General features: G+C 40.7%; 1 protein-coding gene across 1 annotated transcript in view; it reads right to left on the bottom strand.

The window, feature by feature from the left end:
- Positions 1 to 19,809, bottom strand: part of tox3 (TOX high mobility group box family member 3) — a 39,026-nt gene that overhangs the window by 11,970 nt on the left and 7,247 nt on the right. The window contains exon 2 of the mRNA XM_054618594.1: positions 5,311 to 5,373. Within this exon, the coding sequence (XP_054474569.1) occupies positions 5,311 to 5,373 (63 nt within the window). The remainder of the gene's footprint in view (positions 1 to 5,310; positions 5,374 to 19,809) is intronic.

The raw sequence follows: 19,809 nt of genomic DNA on the forward strand, positions 1-19,809 counted from the left end.
TACTATTTGCCTTCCCACCTTGTAAGGTAAATCAGGACAGAACTATATTAGGACGCTGGATCCTGTAGGCTGGTGCATTGTGGCCTGAATTACAGAGCCAACCTGGAGATTTGAGATGTCAAAGAAGAAGGTTGGCTGAGGTGAGCTCCGCTTTTGTAGCAGAGCAGCACAAGCATGACTGTGACCTTTAAGCAAAACTCAGACATGTAGTTGGAGGAGAGGAATGCTGGTGTTTAGTGTCTGCTAAACAGAATGGAAATAGAAGATAGAAAAAACTGTGTGGGGCGGGGAGATAGAGCAGGATCAGTATCAGAGACTGAGCCCATGTGCATTGCATCTCTTTGTTAATGATGATACAAATTAACATCTGCACCAGGAGCACTGATAATGGAGACATGGCGTTTGTGTCTCTTTGGGGATGGGGGAGTTTGGAAGATGTCAACTGTCTGCGAAAGAAAAGGCCCCCTCTCCCTGGGGAAGAGGAGCCAGATTTTACTGGAACCCACAGAGTGTTACAGTGTTGCACACTGTCTAGTGTCATTTCACATAAAGCCAGTCTAATTCTGCACCAGGAGCAGCTTAGGGGGCTCTGATCGGAGATTAAGAGATGCACAATCCACTTTCTTCGCATCACCAGCCTGATTATCCATTTAAATTGTTCTGAAAGGCTCAGCGGAGCCAAGTGCCAAGCCAGATGCTGGCTTGGGATGTGCAGGCATGTACATGTTAAAGTTGTGGGCAAGGGACAGCACAGCACAGAGAGCCAAAGACGTGTGTGTGTGTGTGTGTGTGTGTGTGTGTCTGTCTTTTGCATTGGCAGCCACAGGGTCCTGTGGTATGAGGGCAGAGCAGGGCTTGTAACAGAGAAGCCTGATGTAGCTGTAGTGAGGATCCTGAGAATGTGTTTGGGAAATCTCTAGTCCTCAATGGTAAACCTGGACCGAACTAAACTGTACTGCAATTCATTCTCATAGTCTTTATAGTCTGCCTGAAAAGAAAAACAAATAGTGGGGTTTATTTAGGATGAGGTGATAAACAATTATCCCCTAATATGTAATAATAATAATAATAATCAGAATGACATGATGATGCACAGCAGTAAATACCAGATATTGAGACAAAACTATACAAAAATCCAAAACGAAGCGTCCTCAGCCACAGCAGTGCTTTGCTGCCTGTGCTTTGAGCTAAATGCTACATCAGCCTGCTAGCCTACTCAAATGACATTGTTTACATGCTGATGTTTAGCAGGTATAATGCTCTCCATCTTAGCATGCTAACATTTGATTATCAGCTGTAAACTCAAAGTACAGCTGTGGCTGATAGGAATGTTATAAGCTCTGGGAGTATTTAGTAATAAACGAAAGTATTGGACAAATAAAATGTTGACTTGATGGTGGCGCTAGATGAAAAGGCAGGGACTCAAAGTTATTAAGATTCATGCAGACAGGGGTCATTAACGTCTGTAGATTCAAAATAATAATTGAAGAGACAAAGAACATGAGAAATGAATGGTGGCTCTAGAGAAAATTGGTCAAGGGATCATCAAAGTCATGTACATCATCTTGGAACCACGAACCATTTTCTGCCATCCATCTGTCAGATGTTGAAATATTTCGAGAGATAAGTAAAAACATATCTGTAATATCGCCTGTGAAATGAATGAAAAGTCATCCTCTTGTCAATCCATCCTTTCATTTCCAAGACATGAGTCGAGAAAACGAAAAAGGTGAACCTCATTGTGGGGCAAGTGAAAAAGTCAGGGGATCACCAAAGTCAGTAGGCTTCATCCTCTGGGGAACATTAACATCTATGCAAAATACATTTCCATTCAATAGTGGAGATATTTCAGTATTGGTCAAAGTGGTTCACAGGCCAACATAGCCACCCCTTGTGGCAGGCCATTAACACGGCTAAAAGAGACTTTAATGCAAAGATTCAACAAATCTTGTTCTAAACATGCAGTATATGCTGCTTTATATATGAATATTGTTTTACTGTAAATCTAACTAAATTAAACACTAAATTAATGTTTACAACAAAAGAAACATGCATTGACTAGGAGATGTGTATCAGTGAAATTTTCCCCTCCGCTATTTTATCCTTGAGCTGCCTTGGTGCTCTTTTAATATCAGGACAAAGAGCAAGAGAAAGCTTTTCAGGCAATATTCCCAGCCCTTCAATAAACGTAGTAATGCAATTCACAGATGCAATAACCAAGACTTGTTAAAGGCAGCAGCATGCAATTACTGCATATAATAGGCCTCCGAATCAATAGAGGCAGGATTGAGGATCCAGTTTCAAATATCTAGACAGGCAAAGTGCAGCTACTCAAATGACAACATCAACCATGGCACCCATAATCAACATTATTCCAAATTTGGATCATTTGTAGTCAATTTCTACATATTTATAGTTCATTACACGTCTCTAATTTGATTAGGAAAGTAAAGTGATACATCTGAGTGGAACACAATCTCAGTGTACAGTATCCTTTTCCCTGAGGAAAGCAGTCAAGCTTTGCCTGCTAGAATGTATGCTTGACCATGGTAGGCACACCAAGGTCATCTTATCTCATCCTCTAAGTGCACAAGGTAAATGATACACCAGCCATCTAAACGGCAAATACAGGTCTGCTGTTATGATGTAGAAGCATTCTGCCTCGAGCACCATACATACTGTAATTTTAAATGGATAATATGTTTTTCGCATACAAACAGTAACTGGATGTGTATATATTATGGATGTTTATATTTAGGTTTAAGTGGTAATGCTTATTTTATTACCTATTTTCTTTGAACCAAGAGTCAAATCCAAGACAGCAGAACACATACATACATATATATATATATATATAAACATACACACACGTCTATAAATCTGCATCTCTACTTATTTATAGACATGTGTGTGTATGTTATATATATATATATATATATATATATATATATATATACATACACACACATGTCTATAAATCTGCATCTCTACTTGTGGTTTGCCAACTTTAGATAGGTATTGCTTAAGTATTTCTGTTTAACTAACATTAGTGAGTCAGTTCACTGACTTTATGACTCTACTTGTTACACATTACTCAAATTTTTCCCTACATTGTAATTTGTGGCCACAAAGTAGCAGCTGATTGCAAAAGTTATATAGTCTCACTAAATGATTGGTGAAACAGCTGGACCCTCGCATTGTAATGTCTTTATGTAAAACAACAGGTGGTTGGAAAACAAAAGTGCTGCAAAGTTGACGACCTTTGTCATTGTTCAAGCAGTTGAATTTCACCAGACTATAGCTAAACACTGGGGCTAACTGATGGAAATTACAATACTATTGCAGGATTTTTAAAAAACTTTTTGCAGTAAGTGATGTGTCAAAGAGTTTAAATAAGAAAAACATTTGGAGAATGTATGTGTGACTATGCAAATGCATGGTTGTGCTATAGCCTTGCTAACAACTGAACCTACAGGCCAAATATTTGTGCATAAGTCCAATTTATAACTCAAAGCTTATGGTCATTTAATCAGACTGAGAAAGACTGAGAAAGAGGTAAAGCTCAGTAGAAGTAAATCTTCATTCGAGGGTGCATCTTTGTAGGCAATACACTTCTGGTTTTTGATTAGAAAACAATAGCTAAACAAATGTGGTTGCATAAATTTAGCCTGCTGTCAAAGCTGGCTGTTCATCATGGAGCCCTCATAAAGGACACTTCCTTTCCCACTGTACTCTGAGCCCAGGGCAGGAACATTAAGTAGATGAATATAGCATTTCAGTGGAGAGATAATGTGAAAACCTCAAAGTGAAAGTCAAATTAACCTTAATTTAGCTCTGGTTGCAACAAACAATACTGTGGCCTCTCAGAGAAAAGAAAAAACCAATGCTTAGGACTTATTCTCTCTCTCTCTCTCTCTCTCTCCTAAGCACAATACCATCTGTGCCCTAACACTGGAGACAGTTGTTCCTTTTGATGAAATGCAAATGAGCTACGTTGTTTTTTTTTATTTAAAAAAAAAGGAAGAAAAAAAAAACTGCTCATCCCCCCTGTTCCCTGACTGCCACAGTGGGCCCTCACAGCTGGGGGGCCGAACGCTATCCAAGCAGCTTGTGTCGGCGTGGTCACCGCTGCAGTGGGGCCCCCAGCAGCCACTGGATACAGAGGATGCACCCACTCAGCGTAAATGTCTCGGGGGGGGGGAATTAAACTTCTCTGTGGCTTTGTGAAGCGGCCACTTTATGAACACACTCAAAACACTTCTGCCTGAGCTTGAGTGTCACAGCTGCATCCCAACTGGCCAAGTGACATGATTGGAAACAATAAGGTTAACAGTGACATCCATCTCACTATTTAGGAGCGGTGTAATGATGCTTTGCTGTGTTTTCTTTTTTTTAAGCCAGATCAATCTCCCCTGCTACACTGGATGAGATTGGCCTGTTTGAACCACAGAGGATGACGGGTTATTTTTGGTACACTTGTCTCTAATGACAGGGCAGCGGAGTGGGTGGAAGGGGGAACAGAACAAGTAAATTTAGCACACTGTTAGGACTACTATAGCTCACAGAGAGGCAGCTTTAGACCTCCAGAGAAACAACTGCTCCCTTCTTTCTTTCAATGCAACTGTACAGTACGCATAGCTATTCCAGCAATCTCCACACACTCGAGATTGTTGATGACATTGCACTTTATGTAAGTGCCAGCAGACAGAAAGTGACAGAACTTTAGAACCTCTTTGGGCTCTTTTATTATGGCTTTGAAGAGATGAAGAAAACAGGTGTTTTATAACCTTAGCTTTCTATGATATCACTTTATCTTACAGCGTGCAGTCGAGACAGTCAGATCACATCAGCATCAGCTCTCAGAAGTTACTATTAGACAGTATAAGGTGAGCCTGGCTCGTCTTTCTGTAAGCTTATTGTCTTTTGAGGCTCTCGGGACAGGCAGCATTTGAGCAGGAAGAGATTCAGGCAATAAAAAAATGTTGCCTATGACAAACACGGAGCAATTCAAATTGGAATTTAACATTATGGATGTTTCAGAAGGCTTTCACAGTGTGGAATATAGGGCTTGTTCTTTAGATATTGGCTTTTTACTTTTGCCAACTTTGTCCTTCTACATTTCCTTAAATAGTGAATCCTGAACCGCAGAGAAATAATAAAAAAAGAGAAGTATCATTTATGTGCATGACACCTATGAAAACTCTACTCTACTGTACTCGAATGCATTTGTATTGAGAGGATGTCTGCATTGGTTGAAGTTCCATGTTCAAAAGAGAACTTTAATATGGTAAAAAGTAAAAGTAGACTTACATCACCAGCAGCGAGCAGAGCACCGTTCGCCTCCGCCATGTTCATGTAGTTGTTGTTGTTGTTCTGGAACTGCAAATGAGGACAAAAAAAAACAAAAACACAATCAGCCTTCTAGTGTCCAGACAACAACATTCAGTGTAACCTGAGCTCTCCCCTTTCATAATGGACACCTGTCACTCAAACAGATTGCCACACTTGGCTCTGAATGTTTACACACCGAGTTAACCCCCCTTTTCTCTACGTGCACGCGCATTCTGCCACTCTGCCGTTATTGCGACATGACGAGAGGCATGTGAGGGGCCCAGGCCAATTCAAACCAGGGTAATGAGAATCTGGTCTGGCTATTCAGCTCATATGGGATGGCAATTAAGGATATGTTTGCATCACAAAGCCATCAAGATGCTGTGGCAGGTTATTAACTTCGAATAAACTATGGGAGAGGAGAGATACTGAGGGGAAATAAGGGAGCGGAGAGTGGTTTTAATATGGCTGGAGTACATTTTTGGTTAATGGGGGCTGGGTTTTACAATTGAATTCACCAACGTGATTTGGACGTGTATCCATTCTCATGAAGAACCTGATCTCGACCTAAATGAATGTTTGGCTCCATCCTGTTTTAGTGCAACAAGTAAAAGTGTATTCTTCTCAAGCATTTACCAGAGTGATAACAAAGTGAGACAGTTGATAAGTTATTAAAACCCTGTACTTTGGTAAGAAATAACATGTTTTCACAACATAACCCGCCCTCCCAACCCACACATAGACTGCCGGCAAAATGGCAGCCACTTCCTTTCTTTGGAGACACAGCCATGCTGACAGGTAGGAACAATGGGACATAGAATGAAGAATTATGGGCTAGCAGCTGGGCCCAGGAGCACAATGCACCTCTCTGTGAGTGAGGAGTGCAAAAACCCAGCCTACACGGCACAGAGGAGAAAGAGTCACAGCGCGTTTGCGTCTTCATGAGGTTCCACTGAGAACACAATTTCAACAAAGCTCGGAAGTAATCTCTTTTGTGTGTTTATTACAAAGTCACTCTCTTAAAGCATTATGAGAGACGAAGAACTCCAATAGACGGGAGAGAAAGAGAGAAATAAATGGCTTCTTATCCTAGCAGAAGCCAAACAATAGTGGAAACAAATTAAGATCAGAGCAAAGGGAGAAGTGCATTAATATATTTTTCTAGCCCTTGGTTTTTTGTCCCCTTCTCCTTTTCTTCTGAGTGGTTAGTATGCGAATGTAATTACCGAAAGAACTGCTGCTAATCAACTGCGAATGGTATCCATTAATTAGTCTATGCCCTGGAGAGAGAGTGGGGAATCAGCAGCAATGTTAACAGTGTTACGCACCAATGAGAAGGGGAGCCACAAGCTCTGCTAGCAGTTGCTGAAGCAGGTGGTTTGGGCTGTCTAGGCCTCCGGTGCCATCTTACCTGGAGCTGCCCCACTAAACTATATCTGACTGGAGCGCTGGGGGTTTGCATGTTTGCTCAATTGCACACACAAATGTATTAAGACAGACACACACACACATACACCTCGAGTAAGAAAACCATCTGTCAATAGCTAACACTCCTTCACTTCCCAGCTGTGTGTAACTTTGAGACTTGACATGGCTGGGTTACGTCAGCCACTCGGCTGGTAATTAACCTTATGTTGGGCTTATCTTAGAAGTGTTACTCCGTTCCTCTTCTTTCTTTTAGATAACAAATTGAAGACTCAGAGATATCCTTCTCTATTCAAGCACTGGGAACATTGTTCTGATTGTGGCGGGAGATAGGGCTTCGTGCAGTACTGTCTCGGTTTCTTCTCTCTCTGGATGTGAATATGGCTTTTTAAGAGTGAAGCAGACAACAGCTCTTCTTTGTAAATAGTTCTCTGACAATTCAGGAAAACCCCCAGAGGAATACAGACAGATCTGAAATATTTATGCTACTTTTAATATAGTTGCTTGTACACTCTCCTGCCTGTTGTGGGAAAGAAAAACAAGCTGCGAAATGTTTCTGCGAGCGGAGTAGTTTTTTTTTTGTCTCGGGTTCTGTGCAAACTTGTTGGTGGCACTTCTTGGTCACACGTTTTCAACTCAATTACTTGCCGTGTTACACATCACTGGTTCATGTGGAAAACTACTTCAAAAGCATGGAAGTTTTTTATAAATCCGGAAGCAACACACTGTGACACACAATCAAGGTAAATCCAGGGGCTGATTAGTGGTGTGAAACTCCCTGGTCTCTGTGAGTCAGGTTTTATTGTGTGTCCAGAGTCCTTTAAGAACACTTCCTTATCTCCTCCGAGAACTGTGACTAACATCCCAAGAAATGTCCCCAGCCGCCGTCGGTATCAATCTTCACCATTAAAAACTGTACCATGTTGCAGCGCAGCCGGGGCCAGAGGTCCCGGTGGACAAAAAGAGCAGGGAGAGATTATTATTGTTATTCCCAATTCATTTTTTTTGGGGGGGGTGGGGATGGGGGCATTCGCCACTCATGTTCGCGGCAGTGACGATTGAGTCAAATGCCAGATGAAATTAAGTGTGATTGGAGGGACCACGCAGCTAAAATGGGTCAGCGCAGACAATGAAGGCTCTGTAATTAAAATGATGTGACGAGCTAGATGAGAGCTGCCATGTGAAGGGCCAAACAACCCTGTGTGTGTGTGTGTGTGTGTGTGTGTGTGTGTGTGTGTGTGTGTGTGTGTGTGTGTGTGTGTGTGTGTGTGTGTGTGTGTGTGTGTGTGTGTGTGTGTGTGTGTGTGTGTGTGCATGGAAAAATATTTTGGAATCAGAGAGGCAACAAAAATGAAAGGTCGGGGAAATTTTAAGTGGGGAATTACGTGACTTTTTGCTAAATAAATGGTCCTGAACACACGATAAACTTGCCTTTTATATCTAGTAAAGCACTTTAGCAACAGCTCAGGCAGCAATGGTACATGCATTAAAGAAACCAGCATCCCACCCAAAGGGAAGCCATAGAAAATAGTGCTTTAAAGTAGCTTTAGAGGGCTTTTATTAACACAGTGAATTCTCGGCTAAAGGTGCTCTGTAATATGAGTCGCACTGAGAGTCAGACATGGCTGCATGGCAGAGCGAACACTGGGCACTCAGTGTTTTTATTTCTGCTTCTGCAACACCAGCACATTTCTTCAACAACTGTTTAACGGGGGAGAATTAAGAGCTTACATGGGCCCTGATCCTAACGTGAAAAGACTCCACTGTCTGCGTGATCGCAGGCAGACAGAAAACCAAGCAACCTCGCAGTGAATGGGACAAATGTGATTTTCTAGTGTTTTCTTTAAATGCACAGTACTGCCTTTCTTTTTATTTCAAGTCAAGATAAAACTTCAAGGATATCCGATGAATCAATGCGTAATGTTCATTTTTTTTTTATGATCAAACACAGTTACGATAAAATTCTAAGCAAAAAATATCAGCATGCTTACTGCTATTTTTCTGGCTGTAGCAAGTGTAATTTTGACGCTTGTATTTTTTTTTCCTCCACATTTTAAATCCCAGTGCAGGAATATTTGTATGAAAGGAGGTCCAGTGGGAAATAAGGTGTTTTACAGCTATTATAGCAAACAAAATTATTTCAACCTCAGGGTGAACACAATATTGCACCAACACGACCCCATCTCACCCTCAATATGATGGCGTAGCCACACAGATCCTATCAGTAAACATGAACTGGACAACCAAGATCCACAGAATACACGGCTGAAGAGCCTCTGATAGCACAGCTGCCATCTCTGCATGCATACAAATGGAAGATAAACATGCACTAGCCCGTAGTTCATTTGAACATTGAATACTGCTTTGTCAATGGTGATTAAATGATGAAGAATGACTGGAAAAGGATGCAAGATGACACAGCATTCTACCATAAAAAAAGTAAGAAAATGAGATAGAACGCTATTTTTCAAGCCTTCGGAGTGCTGCTCCGTGGTTTTAAAGTACGATCAAACAGTCACAATATCAGGGTTGTCTGTCAGCAGGTAACTAAATTGGACACATTCTTCCTCCCCACTGAAAACCACCAATCTAATTCAATCAAGAGCCCAGGCTTTTCCAGAAACATATCAACTGCTGACAAGCGATTTTACAGTGCAGCTTGAGCTCAGTAATCACAGCCTAGCATGTGTTCTCGGAAACATGACACTTGTGCTAATATGTTCTCCAGTGGTCTCCATAAAACACAGCAAAAACACCACGGTTAAAACTCAACCTCCAATCCCGAGAAAACCTGAGGTAATTTGCTATGTATTATTTTATAGAATTTCCTTTAACGCTTGGCCGGCCACCAGACCTCTCATTCAAAAAAGAGCAACACTGTTTCCTTTCCTGCAGACCTGGTCAAGCTTCTGGAAAATGTATCTTCTGATTCCCAAGGTCCTGCTCAACAAATACATGCTCATTTACAACCCAATTCAGCATAAACACTCTGCAGCTGCCTCTCTGGTGATCACAAGGCCTATTCACGCCCAGCAGGCCGTCGTACATGCAGCGCCGAGCTGACATATATAGATATACATTTCCTCCTATGTGTGCAGCAGTCAATTTGTAAAAGCGACTCCGCAACACAGCATGTCCACGCAGTCGGCTCGCAACCTGTGTTCTGATCTGCGTGCCGAATCGATTGGTAATTCAGTTTAAAGCTAAAATCATTACTCCTCCCCCCCTCAGCCCGGCACTGTCTTCCACCATTAGGGCTGCTAGTCCTCAACTACATGAGGTAGAATCGAGGGGAAGTTCATTGTAAGCATCTCACTCTTCCTCTGCCTCTCGGTGTGAGTACCTGCCGCAGCAGTGCAGAGGATGCGGCGTGAGAAAAATTCTCGGTCTTATCTGGGATCTGAATCAAGCTGATGACAGTTTTGTTCAGGCTGTGTGGTGATTATCTCCTCTCTCTCTCTCTCTCTCTCTCTCTCTCTCACACACACACCACACTGACCACTGTGGCCTGAACTAGTCGGGATCACAGCTTGCTTTGCTTTAGTAAAAGTAGACCTGGAGGAACAATTCAAATCCTTGCGGGGTAATCAAACCTGCCACAAAAAAGGCAATGTTACAAAAATGACAAAGAATCGGCTCCAACAGTATGCCACCTTTCTTTACTGTCTGATCAGAGGGTGTTAAACATGTAGGAAATTCAGGTTTAAATATGGACCATTAATTTTGGAAGATGTCATCGCTGAGGTCTCTAAGTATGAAGAAATTCTAGTTGGAGGTTGTCATCATGAACCCAAAAGCAGAACTTCTGTTCCTCAAATTACTCTACATGGTACAGTAACGGGGCATGAAACCAAGTTTGCATATCCAACCAAAATGACAAGCTTAACTATCAAAATAAAGGAAAATCTTATAGCGATTTCACAGCTCAGCAAATACGCATTATGTTTTTTCAAGCTACCCAGTCATTGTGGCAGTGTTGAAAGACAGTGAAAGGCAAACTATAGCTGGTTGCGTTCAGCATATTCCTCGGGGCCAACATTTATATTCAGCACAGACGGCAGTGTACAAGAGTGATAACACGGAGACACAAACAGACCAGGGTGAAACAGCAGATCTTTGAATTTCTTTAAAAGTATTTATGGATGAGATTATTTGAGTTTAGTGCATCAGAACATACATCAGTTCAGGCAGAATAGCTGTCCATCACAGAAAAGTGGTGGAAAAGTTAAAGCGCATGCTGTAAATGTTTAAGCAGCAGTGCTATGCCACTCTGGCTATTGTATTGAATGAAAGAGAACCCATCGGCAAAGTCATTTTGGGATTTTCAGCTATATGTGGTAATTTAATAATGGGTCTCCCAATTTAGAAAGCACAATTACAGCCACGCAAGCGGCTCTCCGGCTGTACTTGGGCACCGCGGTGCTTTGAGCTAAATGCTAACATCAGCACGCTAACATGCTCACCATACACACGCTGAGGTTTAGCAGGTAATGCTTGACCATGAATGTCTGTACAACATTTCATTGCAATCAACCCAATAGTTACTGGAAATAGAGCTATTTCCATCTGGATGAAAGAGGTGGAACAACTGATTTAGGGTCACTAACGTCCCTAGAATAAGAAAACTGTAACTCCCCTAATTGTTAAGCATAATTTTGTTTTAATATTGCTAACATTATAGCTTCTCTGTCATCTGGTTTTATGTATTAATGTTGATTTAAAGAGAAAACAATGCCAACACAGTAAGACTACACTTTTGTAGCATAGCCACATCCAACACAATGTTACACAATGGAACTAAAATACACTGATGTTCACCAAAGCTATGTTTTCTCTCAGGCCTTCGACTAGCAAATGCTGCCAAAACAAAGATGGTCTTATCATTTGTCATAATGGATCCATAGCCAGAGCCCAGAAGTCTCAATTCTATGCAGGTCAACATCCAACATCCCTTTTTTTTTTTCCCTCTTGCTGTTGAGTCTGCTCTGTACTCTCAAGAGCAAATCCTAAAAAGAAAGCGCAAGCTAAATGGGGTTCCATCTTTGATCTGGCGGGGTGCAAAGCCATTGGCCCACAGCCACAAAGGAGCTTAGGCAATGGAGAGGGCCTCAGAAACATGGTGTAGCTTTCTCACAATGGCTGCTGTTGCATGGACACACAGCTCTTGAGGAAGCAACATGAGAAAGACTTGGCTTGGTGATGTTGTCTTGCTTTTACAGCTAAGCCATGTCTCAAGGCTGTTTACTCTCAGGAGCTTTGAAGGAACTCCAACTCAAGATGCTATCAGAGGTGTGGATTTTAACCAAGCTTACTCTGCTGTACTTGTCATTCTTTACTGCAAAGCAAGAGGCTGCTGTGGTGTTAAGGAGGCTAATAACTAAAAATGACATGGTTAACTGCCACACAGGAGGAAAAACATATTTCAGCCACTGGAAATCGGTTTGTTCTTCGTGGCGTTAATAGTGAGGGTTGTGCTTCTCTTGCTTCGTCAGACCGCTATGAGCTCTGGTTCTTGGATTCACATAAAGCTAGATTGAAACCTGCTGGGAGTTGAGTCCACTGTTATTGCTCCAGCAGCACATATGCATTTTTATATTCCCTGTACCACCGTTACTGGCTAATACACTCACTATATCCGACTTTAGGATGCGGACAATCAAGAGCTTTTTTAGTGATGGACTCAACATAATCCTCTATTTCTTATCTAGTAGTGGCAGAAGAGGGAATATTTGGGCTTAAATGGGTAGGATAACATGTATTTAATTCAAGTAATGAAAAAAAACAACATAAAGACATTAAAATCAGTAAAGGCCTTAATGCATGGTAAAGCGTCCTCTCGGTCTGGTGGCTAGCTTGGTTTTGTTTCACTCATTTTCAAGTTCATTAACAGCAGAAGCTTACTCCTTGAAAACCCTCATAATACATACAAAATAATGTGGTTTAATTCACATTTGTAGCGATATGTGTCTAAGTGCCTTTGTCCCTTTCAGTTACTTGCTGATCATAATTCTTAAATCCTTTCATAGATTTTAATAACCCCTCCTGTGTGTCCCAAAACCTTCCAAGTCGGTGTGTTACCTGTGTCTTTTCTGTTATTCTTACCATAAGCCCACAGTAAGCACAAACCGAACAGTTGTTCAATCTCTATAAATCTGAAAAACACAAACTGCTGAGCGGTGACTCATATATCAGTCTATTATATACTACAGGGCTGACTGTATTAAACAAATGGCTATGCCTGCAGCTGGAAAATAGAGGCAATATAGAGAGAGCAGAGGTTATTGTCTAATTTAAATCTTGGCTGCTTTCCCGGAGCTGTACCACATTCCAATTTGTGGCTGTGTTGCTTGGCGCTACTGACAGAGGTCCGGCTGCAAATACTGTCGGGCTCCTCTCCAAGAAATGTCTCGGAACTGACAATCAACAAGTTGGCATGGATTAACGATTAATGACGGGGGCATATTAGGGGAGATAATTAAGATGCACACATATAGATGTGTTTGTTCCCCCCCCCCCCGCCCCCCTTCTCCCCGCTGTGGTCTTAATAATGTATCTATAATCATTATGACCCGATGTGATACATACAAAAGGCTCATAAAGAAAGCCAGTGCATTGCGCCTGTACTGTCTTTGAGATCCATAATGAAATAGCAGCTGGAAAAGACATCTGTGAACACATAGTAGTTACAGAATGCTTGAGCGGGCTCTTAGAAGCAATTAGCTATTTCAAGCATTTTCTCCTTGGCATACTATTGTCCGTTCATCTGGTAGATTGACAGCACACCAGGACATCATTAGCAAACCTGACGGCTGTTGAGTCGCAGACACTGTTTTTCTTGTGACAGCAACCATCAGGCTAAGTGCTTCACTAATGTTTTTAACAGTATTTAAACTCAAAATGTCACTTGAACATTTCCCTACTTCAAAAGCAGTGCGAGATTAAGATACCAGTTTTGAATCATCGCAAACACTCAGCTTCAACTTTGATTCCATATCATTGCGCTGACATTTAAAAAAAGATTCAGAACAAAGAGACGCTACACATCTTTTAGTCATAATGCAAAAAAAGAAATATTCCTTTCCTCTGTGCGAAACGACAGGTTGGAGATGAAAGGAATACAGAAACCAGGAGGTCTGCTGTGTTTTGAAGCTGTGCTTTTTAAAGAGAACAAGGTAAGCTAGCAAAGTGTTCACGTGCATGGAGAGAAAAGAAATAAAGCTTTATGCAAAAATCTTTTCTTTTGATGACCCTTGTCGTTGTGTGCCCAATCAAATAGTTTTCTCAACACTGAATTTCCCTACTGATGCTATCAGGCAAACTAGTGAAAATCCTTGCATTTACATTTTATAAACATTGCATATAAAATGACGGATGACAGTAAGTCACAATTATTGTATATAACACAAGGGTTAGTCTTAATGTCCTGTAGATGTGATTTAACGTGTCGCTTCAACATTACTGCACACAAAAATGTACATGAAAATAAAGCTGAATCTGTCTCTTTTGGAAGTTTAAAAGAACCATGGACGTTGTATTTGTACAACCCCCCTTTACCAGTATATCGATTTCCTCCTTTGGCCACATCTCCCTCCAAGCACTTTTATTCCATTTCTCCAATGCATGCCGCAAAAAAAAAAAAAAAGGGGGTCACTGGCATTTTCTGTATTTGAGCCTTGACCTCTTATTTAGGACCATGCTGTGAGTTTCTCCACTAAAATAAATGAGAGCAGTTCAACATCACACCTTTACGTGCACATGTTTTCCCATCACTCTTCATTTTTATTCATTAGGCCCATGATTGACCCGCTTATCCGATTCTCCACTATGCCAGTAAATCTAATCTGCAGAGAGCATCAGAATGTGATATTGTTGCCCAAAATCACCTGGCATCCTGTTGTTTATATGCAAAGCTGAGGAACAACTAAATGTTCAGAACTTTTAACTAACACAACCAAACCTTTTGTATTCTAAACTACATCTTAAAAGAGCCATGATTGATGCATAAATACCTATATAAAAACAAAGCTTTTAATGACAAAATCTGTGATTTCAACAAGGGGAGCCATGCTGGGAAAACAGACTGCAGCTGTAAGTCGGAGTGAGAAACAGAATTCCCACCGTCAACTTGTCATCAGCTAATTCACCTGGAGCCAGAGGGGGGAGATACACTGGACACATAGGGAGAGTTAATCTCTTCATTCATCTTTGCTAAAGAGATCGACCCAATTAGCTTGCCGCATTGACTGACAGCCCTTGTGTTTGCTTTTCTCCCTCGACCCCCCCCCCCCCACCCTTCTTAAATCAGGAGTTATGCAGTTTATGCTGGCTCAAGCTGAAGCCACTCGAAAAATATAATTCGAGGGAACTGTACGACAGTGAAATAATCATGATGTCTTTATTCAAATCTGTTGAGTCTGAAATATTCACCGCTGCAATTTACTGTGACTGATTAGCCAATGGAAGGGTTGCTTGGGGATAGCTCTCCAGAGTTCTGTAATTGAGAGGATTTGACTTGGGAGAGTTTTTTTTCTTTTTTTCTGCTGATAACTACACACATTCCTCTTTTTGTTAATGTACTTTTCTTTTTTAGCCGCTCATAAGAGCCAGTGCACTGGGAATTATGACGCTTGCCGAAAAAGCAGCATGTAGGACAGTTCAAATTTTATTTTGATTGCTGTCCCTTGAAAATGTGATTCCACATCGTGTTTTCGTCTGAGGATTTACCAAAGTGTGTCTGGCTGTAGCCCAGAGAACAGTCAGAGGTAGTTGGCCTGGTCACTGCCAAACTGTCAGATCTAGAAACTCAGATATCAGAGGCCACAATGGCCCAGAGGACTGCAACTGTGGCCTCTGACATCCCATAATACACATTATATAGAGAATGTTGACGCAAATGTCTGTGTGCCAACGCTAATATTGTATTAAGAAAGTAAGAAAGTAATTCTGCAAACCAAAGCTACCCATTATCATAAAAACTATTTTGTACTAGCTTATATGCATTCTCATTTTAATAAGATCAATTAAGTTAAACAACATGCAACTAAAAGGTAAATGTAATGCCGCACAATAAAATACATTTTGCTTGAACACATTGGTCTGGTATGACCAGTAGCTTGTGGTGGCTAATGTTAGCAAATTGTTGTACAACCTATAAGTTAGTTTGCTGGATTTATGACTTTTTCCTTCTGCTAACATGCACAATATTTTGTAATGTCATTAGTTACAACAGTTGCCACTCACTTTAAATAGCTGACAAAACATTGAAATGAAAATTTCTCTTGGCTCATAATCATTACTGCCTTCTTTTTACGATTCACACCCAATAAAAATTGACAAGTGACAGTTTGACAAAAGTATGGTTATATTCTGTGGCTGGCACAGACGTACATGTCAGGCTTTAAAAAATGGATGAAAGGCATCAAATAATGAGCTGTTTCATTATAATCCTGTTTGGGTAATTATGAGATTAATATGTCAATGCTGGTTTTGGCAGGTTCTGCAGCAAGGGAAGGCTATATTTACTGCAGTCCTTGTGCCACAATGCACTGAAAACGGCTTTATTTCACATTAAACCTCATTTATATATTGTACAGAAAAAAAAAGAGAGATGCTGTTATTCTTTTCCAAAATGCCCCACTAACGCCCTAGGACATGATTTGTCATTGTTATTCAGTGCTCGCTCACCTACATTTAAAACATGATCCTTCTGGATTTTAATTAAGCACCAAGGTACCTCCCAAGGGGTTCTGGCTTGGCGAAGGAAACTACTTTGATTTATGTACTACTTTGTTGTTCCTGCTTGAAGCTTGCCTGTTTAGAGAGACTCAGGTGATGAATGAAATAACTGGGCAATTATTCTTATTTGTTAATTAGTTTCTGTTAGGAATGTATTCTTCTGACAATATCAATATCCACCAATAGTGAAGCTGAACATAGAGCTTTCTCTTTACATGTCATCTCCTCACCTCAAAACAATCAAAACATAATCCAACTGGCTACACTGGGAATCTTACTGTAAGCTGGGAACATGTTGAGACATGTTCAGCTAAATACGGTGACAATTAAGTGCTAAATCAACACAAGCTGATAGGAATTTGCCCCAGTGTGTTCAGCATGCCAACCAGATAATGCATCTCTTTATGTGTATGCAACCCCCAGCAGCAAATAGCACACAACAGCAAATTACTTAAAATACTGTACTAATTTGCTCAACATTATGGGATGCTACTTCAACAGTGATGTGCATTCACAATTGACTGGCTGTTAGATCGGTAATCATCAGCAAACATTATGGCAACTTAAACCAAATCCCTAAAGCAGAAGTGCACATATTTGTCAATTATCATTATGTCTCAGTCATACGAGTATGATTTTAACAAACCCTCTTAATACTCTATTCATACAAATAATATGACTTTCTGGTTAGACATATAAATCCACAATACAAAACAATAAACCACATTAAAAACATTTTCCATGCTGTGGTAATGAGAAGCCAAACACAGAATATTTCAGGCAGTGTTCACATGTATAATACTACAACAGTATTATACTCATTAGCAAAAGCTAATATTGCCTTTTCTCTTTTTTAGATAAGCACTGCTTATACAGTCATCGCACAGCAGCCAGTTTTCAATATGAAACTTTAAGTATTGGCAGGCGTATAATCCAGACTACCCAGGTGTACAGTATGCAGCTGTTTGTAATAAAAGACCACATGCCCTGCAATATCATATGACAAATACTCATGAGTGATGTAATAATGTTCAGACATTAAACTTTATTATTGAATCAGGGTTTTAAAAGCTCTGTAGCTGTGGATTGTGTTATTCTTTCAATTATTTATTATTTTCTCTGGTCAGCTGATTGTCTTCAATGTAAAACAGTATGTAAAACTTGCCCGGCCTGCTGTGGCAACATTGACGAATCAAATAAGTAGCTGAAGATGAAAGTGAAGATGGTCAGCCACCTCGGCGACACAAGAATAGTTAGAGAGACAGACCTTGTACAAGGTCTGCTCTCCTAGATGTGTATCAGAAGGTAATGGAGTCTCGAAACTACAGGGGTGCTGCAGGATCGCTACGATTAGCTTGTGGAACTGCTGAAGGTCACCACTGCTGAGCTGAGCAGCCACAAGCCCTCATAAAACCATGCAGCGTATCATTATTTTCAAAGTGTTTCATTATGGACGGTTAACCTTGGCTAACTCCGACCTCACACTTTAATCAGCTGCCTGTAATGCCTTTGAAGCAGCGTAATCATTCAGCTTCTTTTCTTGTTTATCAGCGGGAGAGACACAAATGTTGTGGAGCCTATTTAAAAAAAAAAAAAAAAAAAAAAAAAAACGGGGAGAAATCTCTTTCCACTAGGCTGTGCAGGTATTTGAAAAGTTACACCATGAGTCAGAACCTCCAAAGATGAAGAGCGAGATCAGTTTCCTTGGAAGGAATGCCATTTGAAAGAATTATCAGTGGCAGTCCAGAGAGGGAAACTCTTGCCAAGGCTGAGGCCTCACAGACCATGATCTTGTTTCTACTTCTGCCATCCCGCACTATGACCACATGTGAGAGTCCACGAGCCAGCAGAAACACACACATCACAATAAACAAGGACATGCTGTGAATGAGCCTCGAATTCAACTCCCGAAAACATCTGAAGTCGGCTCAAGAATTTCATGGACCCCATTCATGATCCCAGTCGAGGTTTCAGGGACCGGACCTTTATTATAAGGCTGGAGCGTTTACCGAGGCCGTGTCCATTGTTCCTTTTGATCATGCAACTGAATTAAAACCAGACCGACTCATGAATACTGCGTGATTTTCATCTAGCTGGAAATCTGACATGAAAAATCCTCAAAGCACTTCCAATAGGATAAGTGTGGGGCAATTATAGCCAACAGAATGAAGTAAGGAAGATGTCATGAGTCAACATTTTTTTCTAAATAACTTGTTTTCTGCACAAAATATTTGGTATTTCTTCTCCACAATATTAGGTCTTGGCAACTACAGCATGGTTAACATTTGTGTAGTAAAGTTTAGGCAACTCAAAGCCCTTGTTTGAGGGTGATGAAAAGATTATGATCTTAGATCAATATTTGAAAAGGTCTGTGTGTACTGCCTCATGCTTTAAGTAAGGCTTCCAGTTTGTGCAAAGATAAAAAGCTCTTTATAGTGAGTTATTGTTTCACTCGGCAAGAGTGAAACAATGACAGTAGATTAAAGAGCAGAAATACGAAGATAAATATAGAGTAGTTGTTGTTAATTGTTAGCAGAAGGCACTTTTTTACGTGAACATGTACTGTAAGCACTGTATTGAGATCTTCATGTCATCATGAATTATGGCAAAACAAAAAAAGTATACATTCCAGAGAGTCAGAGAGATCAGTCTAATTCATGCATGTAAAATATCCAATCAAACTGTGGCAGAGTGAGTTGGCAGGTTTCCAATGTTAAGAGACTATTAAAGCTCATTTAGGAGGGGGCTTGGTGGGGGGGTTAGGCTCCCGTATTATTGCTTTGGTAGAGGAACTGCTGAGATAGACATTAACAATATCCAACTGCCACAAACAGACTATGTTTAAGAAGGATGAGTAAGTACCAGCATGAACAGAATCAAGCAAAAAGAGAACAAAACAGAGCCTAAAAGCAACAAATACATCAGTGTATATGTTTTACAGCTATGACTGGTGTTGCTTACATGTTTTGTTGCGTGACACACATGTTGTATTTAAAGTTGGCCTTTCTTGAACTCTGCTTCAATTGGCTCCAACGTGCCATCTATTTGACAATTCAAATAAAACTTGTATTTACCCCCATTATTTAAGCTCTTTGTTCATCGGGTCTGAGGGATATTTGCACAGCTGCTACTATTGTCAGTGCTTTTAGTGCAACCCGGTAACACGCTGCATTATGGGAATGTGTCACGTAGGGAGGGGGCAGGTGAAATAGGGGTGGATTAATCACACTGCCTAACATGTAATACTACACACCTGCAGCCCATTCACCTCTAATGAGAAATATATTCACGTTCAACCTGATGCATGAATATTTGCTG

Source organism: Anoplopoma fimbria, chromosome 2 (genome assembly GCF_027596085.1).
Source record: "Anoplopoma fimbria isolate UVic2021 breed Golden Eagle Sablefish chromosome 2, Afim_UVic_2022, whole genome shotgun sequence".
NCBI classification, from domain to species: Eukaryota; Metazoa; Chordata; class Actinopteri; order Perciformes; family Anoplopomatidae; genus Anoplopoma; species Anoplopoma fimbria.